The 8,829-nt window shown below is 46.3% G+C and overlaps 1 protein-coding gene across 1 annotated transcript in view; it reads right to left on the bottom strand.

The window, feature by feature from the left end:
* KLHL42 (kelch like family member 42) overlaps nucleotides 1–7,015 on the bottom strand; it is a 19,018-nt gene extending 12,003 nt beyond the window's left edge. Inside the window, exon 1 of the mRNA XM_004383605.3 lies at nucleotides 5,744–7,015. Within this exon, the coding sequence (XP_004383662.1) occupies nucleotides 5,744–6,615 (872 nt within the window). The 5' untranslated portion in view covers nucleotides 6,616–7,015. The remainder of the gene's footprint in view (nucleotides 1–5,743) is intronic.
* Between the last annotated feature and the right edge of the window lie 1,814 nt (nucleotides 7,016–8,829).

Here is an 8,829-nt window from a genome sequence, read left to right as displayed (position 1 = left end):
AAAAAGAATTTTAAAACTAAATTACAAACAACTTGTGATGAGTGCACTCTTGACTTACTTGTAGTAAACGGAACTACAGGTGAGAAAAATTAGATAAGACAAAGATTTAACTTCTACTTCAATTAGAAGAAATAAAAAGCTCTTTAAATCCTTAAGCTAAGTAACATTAAACATGCTAAATACTAGTACAGGATTAACGATACCAAAAACCCAAACCCATCACTGTCAAGTCAATTTTGACTCATAGCGACTATACAGGACAAAGCAGAACTGTGCCATAGGGTTTCCAAGGCTGCAATCTTTACAGAAGCAGACTGCCACATCTTTCTCCTGTGCAATGGCTGGTGGGTTTGAACCGCCATTCTTTTGGTTAGCAGCGAGCATTTTAACCACTGTGCCGTTAGGGCTCTGGTTAACAATAGCTATATACAAATGTAAGGAGACCTGGTGGCATAGTATTTAAGCACTTGGCTACTAACCAAAAGGTTAGTGGTTTGAACCCACCAGCTGCCCCATGGGGGAAGGATGTGGCAGTCTGTTTCCATGAAGATTACAGCCTTGGACACCCTATGGGGTGGTTCTACTCTGTACTATAGGATCGCTAAGAGTCAAAATCGACTGGATGGAAACTGGTATATACAAATGTGGAATCCCTGGGTTGTGCAGTTAACATGCTCAGCTGCTAATCAGAAGGTTGGAGGTTCAGTCTACCCAGCAGCACCTCAGAAAAAAGGCCTAGTGATCTATTTGTGAAAAATCAGCCATTGAAAACCCTCCGGAGCAGTTCTACTCCAACAGACATGGGGTTGCCATGAGTCAGAGTCAACTCAACAGCAACTGGGTTTTTTGATACACAAATGCAGGAAAGCAGGACAGCACAGAGGTCTAAGTGGGTTAGAGTGCTGGCCCTGTGGCTGTCTGCAAATTACTTAAACTCTCTGAGCTTCAGTTTTCTCATTGTGAAAATGGGGCCTACGATACCTATCTCATAGGGATGCTATGAACATGAAATATGAAGTGATACCTAAAGTAGAAGCCACAATACTCAGTCCACAGTAAGAGCTCAACAAATGTAAACCATTATGACCAGGGCTTCCAACCGGTTCATTCCGGTTTGAACCCCTGCTGAGAATTCGCATTTCTAATGAGTTCGCAGGTGATGCTAATGCTGCTGGTTAGGGACCAATTCTGGGAATCACTAGCAGACCCAGTGGTTCTCAAAATTTATTATACATAAGAATCACCTGGGGACCTTGTTAAACTATAGATTCTGATCCAGTATATCTGGAGAGGAAATGCAAATTTTTAGCAGGGGTTTGTACTGGAACGAAACAGTCTGAAGCCCTGGTTATGACTAGCTATCTAGAGAAATTTGTTACCATTAGAGTAAAACTAGAGTGAAATGCCAAGATCCTTCCTCAAGCACTCAGAGGCTACTGTACAGTCTGTGGGTCAGGCAGGTCCTCTGTTTCTTCTTTCCCCTTCCATGGCCTGCCCTCTGTCATTTCCCCGCATATTAACCTTCCCTAGGGGCCAGGAAAAGAAGCTGAAAGAACAGAAAACACAAGAGGTCACTGTTGCCACCTACCATCTACTCTGAGAAATTCTAATGCACAAAGCAACTTAAACTGCTGGCCAAAATTAAATGGGGGTGTGTGTGTGTGAAGATACATATAGTTATCTTTCTTCCATACTCTTCCTGGGATCCACTGCAACATCAACCAGAGGACAAAACATTTCATTCTCATTTTCCATGAATCTAGAAATGCTCTAAAAATGTTAAACGCTGGCTCAGAGGACAGGGGACAGCCTAAGAAACACTAGTGCTGACAACTGTAATGCCGTCTCCTCAGGAGACTGTTTGTTGAGCCTCTTTCCGAGCCATGCTATCTTCACACACAGAACAGGAGGACACACTCCCAACTCCATTTCCAGAGCAAAAACGCAGAGCAATGAAAGGAACTATAAACAACTTGAGAAATAGCATCAGCAGACCAACTGCTGCAACAGTGGCCAGTTGCTGCAAGTTATCCCTAATTAAAGTGAGGAGGGAAAGCAAGCAATTTTGTAGTCACACAAGTGTTTAAATGTGATGAGTTATGACCTGACAACTCCTGAGATCAAATCCATGCACCGACCACTAGGCAGTGCTGCATACCAGGCCTTCAAAGCATCCTCTTGAAGAGTGCTGTGTACTAATATAGGCATCTCAAGTGCATGGGCTCAGCACTAACCTTTTTTTTTTAATTCACTGCTGGTCATAGAACACCATTTTCTCCAGGGTGCAAAGGGCTATACAGGCAGTCTCTGAGTTACGAACGAGATCTGTTCCTAAGTGTCTTTAAGTCAAATCTGTAGGTAAGTCAAAACAGATGCATACCATTCTTTTGTAGCCTTATTTTTGTGCAAGGGAGCCCTGGTGGCACAGTGGTTAAGTGTTAATGCTGCTAACCAAAAGGTCAGTGTTCCGCTCCCCCCCGCCGCTCCTTGGGAACCCTACGGGGCAGTTCTACTCTGTCCTTTACGGCTGCTATGAGTCAGAATCAACTTAACAGCAACTTTCTTAGTGCGAGAAAAGGCTCGAAGCCTTTTCAATGATTTAAAAGCTGCACATGCAGCAAATGAAGGTGATTGTGATGCAGAATTTGTTGCGAGTAGGGGTTGGTTCAGTCATTTCAAAGTGAGGGCAAATTTGCATAACATTAAAGGACAAGAATGAGTTGTCCATTAGTCCGATGTTCATAACCCGGAGGCAGGACTTACTGTATAAAATGTCTCTATCCTAGGGTCCCTGCCTTCCCCTTGTCATTTAAGATTCTGGAATCATTGCAGTTTTCAGTCCCCGGGGAAAGTGTGTTGCTCTGCATTTGACCCTTTGTCAAAGTGAAAGACAGTACTGACACATTCCATGCTCCACAACCCCACTGCCATCGAGTCAATTCCGACTCATAGTGACCCTATAGGACAGAGTAGAACTGCCCCATAGGGTTACTAAGGCTGTAAATCTTTAGGGAAACAGACTGCCACATCGTTTCCCGTGGAGTTGCTGGTGGCTTCGAACAGCCAACCTTTTGGTTGGCAGCCGAGTGCTTTAACCACTGCACCACCAGAGCTCCTCATCCCTTGGTAACAACAAAAAAAAAAAATTTCCATCAAGTCGATTCCAACTCATAGCGACCCTACAGGAGAGAGCAGAACTGCCCCAAACGGTTTCCAAGGAGAGGCTGGTGGATTCGAACTGCCGACCTTTGGGTTAGCAGCTGAGCTCTTAACCACTGCATGACCAGGGCTCCCATCCCAAGCAGATCCTGCCAAATGTGAATCAAGGTGTATGTGAAATACTGTGTAACTGCAGGCTAGAACCTGCCTTTCTAATACAAGGTTCCAAGTTTTCTCCAGGGCAGGACCTGTACTGGATGCATTACTCAGAAACAATCTCATTCTAGGTTTCACTTTTACTTGTCTCGTCACCTGAATCCAACTTTAAATTTCTTGAGGGCAGAAGCCATGACATCTGTTCCAAATACTTAGTAGTGAATAGACAAATGCTGGACATAAAGGCTGTGGTAAAGCTGATGCACATATAATAAAATTTCAAAAAGCAGTACCGTACCATCAAATACCTGTGCTCCACTTCTTGAAAACGAAATAATTTTTAAAAGGAAAAAATAATCTGTGAGAAGATGGTCACTACAAGTCTATAAGCCAAAAATTGTAAACAATATAAATGGTTACATCTATTCAATAGATACTTACATTTTAGTTCCTCTAATTATTACACACCCTTGGGCAATTTGCCTAATTTTTCTGTCTCAGTTTCTGCCTCTGTAAAATGAGAACCTGCCTAACATAATCCTTGTGAAAAATAAGCAAGATAAATACACGCAAAGTAGTAGGAACAGTATCTGGAACAGAATAAGCATTCAATTAAATGTTAACTATCATTATTTTTCAGCTACTAAAAATACTTTTTTAAAGAAGACAGAAAGGGCATTCTGGGGGAAGACTACTAAGGATTTGTGGGGGGCGGGGTGCAGGAAAGAACCCTGTGAGGTGCTGTGTTAGGGAGCTAGGGATGGTGGATTTATGATAGAGCTGTAAATGAGTGTGGTAGTGTAGAGAATACCCACTTCTTTTTTCCACCTCTAGTCTGGTCCTCATCCATGACCACTGAAAATTATTTTGTTGTTTCAATTATAGCTCTTAGAATTTCTATTGCAAAACAAGATTTCTGATGTCAAGTATTAAGTATAGTACCACTTCAATGATGTACAAATGCATTAAAAAGGATTGGAAGGAAATATACCAATTTACTGCCTTTAGGAGGAAGAGTGACAGTCCTCCTGCTTCTTCATCCTTCTCCATTTTCCCAATTTTCCATTATAACTATGTATTACTTTCATCAACAGAAAAAAGGAACACTTTACAAAATTTTATATTATAGCAGAAATAAAGGTTGTTCCTCAAATAACCTCTGACCTGGATCTTCAGTCCAGTAAATATTTGTTTAAAAAATAAACCAGTTGCTGTCGAGTCAATGCTGACTCATGGTGACCCCATGTGTGTCAGAGTAGAACTGTGCTCCATAGAGTTTTCATGGCTGTGATCTTTCAGAAGCAGATCACCAGGCCTTTCTTCTGAGGTGCCTCTGGGTGGGTTCAAACAGTCAACCTTTCAGTTAGTAGCTGAGCGCTTAACCATTGGTGCCACCCAGGGACTCCAAGTATGTGTAAAGCCCTCCCGTTTGTGTTAAGATTTTCTTTGCCTGGCTGTGAGTTCCCTTGCTCAACACTTCAGGGTAGCGATCATGGTGGGGCTTGAGATGGAAACAGGTGGTGGACCAGAGGAAGTGGTATTCCTGTCCCTTCTTGGGTTATGTCGATTTTCTCCCCATTTCTGAATGGCTCCGAACCATCTTATGCTCTATCATCTTTCTTTCCCACCACCTTTTCCTTTATCTACTCTGCCCTCATTTTCCTATTCCTGTCCTGGTTCCTTTCCCTACTCATCCTACCCCCCTCCCCAAACCCCTCCTCTTCTTTTCTTCAAGTCACCCATATTCATGGCAGGAGGGATATGCAGGATGGGAAGGGAGAAGGTTGGGATGGATGGAAACATTCCATTTCTGCAGGTGACCACTGCCCGGCTCAATCTTTGGGTCAATTGCGATGGCTGTCTGGGAAGGAAGGAAGAAGCAGAAAAGGATAAAATAATAAAAGTCAATCCTACATAGCTAATATCAATAAAACGTAAAAGATTTTCCCTTGATCATAGATTAATGCCCAGTAGGAAGGCTTCAAAGTCATTAATGAAAAGAAAAAAAAAAAAATCCCTGAAAGCCCGCGTTAAAGGTTACTGCCCAGTGTGTCATTATAAACAGGATCCTAAAAAAGTAAAAAAAGAAAAAAAGCAAAATTAAAGAGTAGCTTTCTTATAAAGTATCCTTCTAGGAAACCACAGCATCCTTTTTTCCACTGGGATAGAGGCAAAGAAAGCAGTTTTGCCTAAAGGTGCAATACCTACAAGAAAACTACTCAGCTGGTTGACTTCACTGGGGCCTTTTCTTCCCTGCAAGTTCTTAATTCATTGGAAACTTGGCCAGAATCAAGGCCAGAAACACTCCTGAAGATGTCATTTCCACCTCAGCACAACCTCCTGTGATTGCCCAATAAACATTAGTGGAATGAATTAATGAACAAGTGAATGAATGTGGAAAAAAGCAACACGCTACTGCGGCGCTTACCTCTTCTGGTTCATGGAGGCCACCTGGAGCCACTCATTGGTGCTGGGGTTGTAGGAATGCGCAGCAGAGATCTCCTGGCTTGTGATCCTGTACCCGCCCACTATGAAGAGGTAGTTGTCCAAGACGGTGGACCCGTACCCCCTGACATTCACCAGGTCCGGAGGAAGGTTGTTGGCCAGCGGGAACCAACGTTCAGTCATCTCCTCGTACTTGAGCATGGACGGGGGCTCACCCTGGTAGGGATGCGGAGCCAGGGGTCCCCCCAAAAAGTCCCCCAGGGCCACGAGGACCGGAGTCCCAGTCATCCGGGCTTCCCTCAGCCTCTGCTTCAGGCTGATGTCCCCTGGGGTTTGGGAAGGAGACCCCAGGAGGTGGAACTGGGGCTTGCACAGCACCTCGTGGAAGTGGATAGCCATGAAGCGCAGGCAGGCTTCCTGCAGGTCGGGAAGCCCATACACCTGCGCCAGGCGATACATCTCCAGGCAGTTGTTGAGCCGCACCTGGGACAACAGCAGCTGCAACAGGGACGTGACCTGCAGGAAGGAGGCTGCTTCCACCAGCTCGGACAGCAGGCTCACCTCGTCCATGTCCTCCTCCTCCTCCATCCCCCCGCCCTTCTCCCCCCATGGCCCCAGGAGCCAGCCTTCGCGGGCCCCGCCGGCGTTGATGAAGTCCAGTACCAGCCGCAGGCCCGGGGCGCTGAGGCCGCGCAGCTGCTGCACCTCGGGGCCGCCGGCCTCCTGGCTCACGGCCTCGCGCATGCCGGAGCGGTAGAGGGCGCGGAAGTAGTCGCTCTGCTCGATGAGCTTTCTTTTGCTCACCGGGTAGCAGCGGTCTTCCAGGCGGATCTGCACCACCTCCTCGGCCGACATGGTTGTGGGGCCGGGGGCTGAGGAGTTTCTCGCCAGATCTGGCGCTCTCCTCCCCGCCCCCACTCACTCGCTGGGTTCCGGGTTGGGCGCGCCGAGGGATGGCGCCCCGGGTGGAGGGAAGCGAAGGGCCGCCCGCTCCGGCGCTCGCCCGGCCTATCTGGGTCACGGCGGAACCCCCCGGGGAGCCCCTCCTCCGTGCTCGGAGGCTGCGGCTGAGACTTTCTCCCGCGAAGCTGCGCCCTGTCCTTCTTGTCTCCTGCAGAGACAAAAAAGGCCCAGCTTGCGCGCGCCAGGGGTCGGAAAGCGGCCGCAATCCTCGCTCCGAGGCTCCGGGGCAGCGTCGAGCAGGGAGTTTATCCCAACCCCCAGCCTGCAGCCTCCTCCCACGTTCCCTTCTCACTTCCGCCCGGAGGACCCCAGCAAGCCGCTAGACCTGCGAACTGGATCCGGCTTTTGGAGAGACGTGGAAAGCTGCAGGCCTTCCGCGCCGGGATGCTGTCACGCAGGCGGCAGGAGCCTGGAGGGCGCGCGTTCCCGCAGCCTCCCCAGCACGCCTGGTGCGCACGGGCTCTGCCGCCTGCCAGTGTCTGGAATGATGCTTTTGGGTGGTTAAGTAGGGAAGATGAACCCAGTTTGGTTTTTTCTTCCACACTGCTTTATGAGGGGGACTGGGGAGAGAAAGAAGCGGCGTGGCAGGAAAAAGATGAACGGATGGGCAGTCTGGGGTCCAGGGGGTCAAAGACATCATATTTAGGGTCCCCCATCTCACCCAGTTTGGCATCGTGTCCCAGAGGGCTGAGGCACACAGGTCGTCTCTGGACATGTCAGTGGCACCTGAAGCTGATTCTTAGGTATGATCATCATTCAGGAGACATCTTGCAGAAGGCCCAGGCATATGGCAGCAGGTTCTGCAGGGCTCAATTCATTGGGTCCACAGTGCCCTCGGTGACCAGGGTTGGAAAGCAGGGAAGCTTGTCTTTGTTTCTGGGGCCCTGTTATCGTCTTCATGCTATTTAAAAAAAAAAAAGACTGAAGTACAGTTCAACTAAATAAAGTTAGATCACACGTGCCTTCTTTTTTTGTCATAGATTATTTTCTACCAAATATTTTCTAAGTCATTGCTTTTCCTATTTCGATTTGGTTGGGATAGCCATTATGAAATGTTATCTTTGGATATCAGGCCTGGCTGTTTTTGCTCATATTTGCCTACAAGGTTACTTTTCTCGTCACCAATTATCTCACCCTGGCCCCCAAAGTCTGAGGACTACTTAAGGAGAGACCACCTCTTCCCCATCTTCTCTCACTGAACAAATAAAAAGTTCACCCCAGTTAATAGAAAGGACCCTTGTGTTGTTTATTAGATACAAATCCCTGAAAGGGGGTGGGGGGTGGAATATTGTTGTTACCTTTGGGTAGAAGGAAAGGAGAAGGAGGGCATCCTCACTCTTGTCTTACAACAACCCTTGAAAACTTCCCCAGACCAAGATTTGAGAACCAACTATAATAGTTCTCAGTGTGGGAAAAATAGGGTTGGAAAGTTTTTAAATTTCTTCTTGAATGACAAGCTGTTAAACAATACTTTCTTCCCCTACTATAAACAGAAGATACTGCCTGTAATGCAAATTAAAGTTTGATGTTAGAAAGGGGAAAGCTCACTCGGAGCTGCTGATAACCCTCACCACGCCCACTCCACTTGCTTGATAATGGATCTTTCCTCGCATTAGAATAAGTACCAGGTTAGGTGAGGTGCTGTGACTTCACTTTTCCTTAAGTTTTACAATATGGTTTTCACTTCCACAATTATGGAATATAATTACCAGTGACAACCAAGCTGCTTCAACTATTCACTGAAAAAGCAAAACTAGGACCAAATTATAAACCTATTTTTCCTTAGCAAAAAACTTCTTGCACTGAATATTCTGGTGATAGATACTCTCTATTAGTATTTTTTCGTTCGTATTTTGGTAGAATCATTGAGCTAGAAAGAAGTTTAAATACCATCCAATCTAGTCCCTCATTTTACAGATGAGGAACTAGGACTAGAGACATTGTGACCTGCCTGAGATCACAAGATAAACGCGCAGCGCCTGCCTTGGAACCCCCATTTTACCAGTAGGTCCAGAGCTGTCAGCCACAGAATGAACTGTAAAGTCAGAGGATAGAAAAATATAGCCTGACAATTAGAAATGTATCACATATTAAGGAATCAATAAT

This window comes from Trichechus manatus, unplaced genomic scaffold (assembly GCF_000243295.1).
Source record: "Trichechus manatus latirostris isolate Lorelei unplaced genomic scaffold, TriManLat1.0 scaffold00112, whole genome shotgun sequence".
Classification (NCBI taxonomy): Eukaryota; Metazoa; Chordata; class Mammalia; order Sirenia; family Trichechidae; genus Trichechus; species Trichechus manatus.
This window is presented reverse-complemented; position numbering and strand designations above follow the sequence as displayed.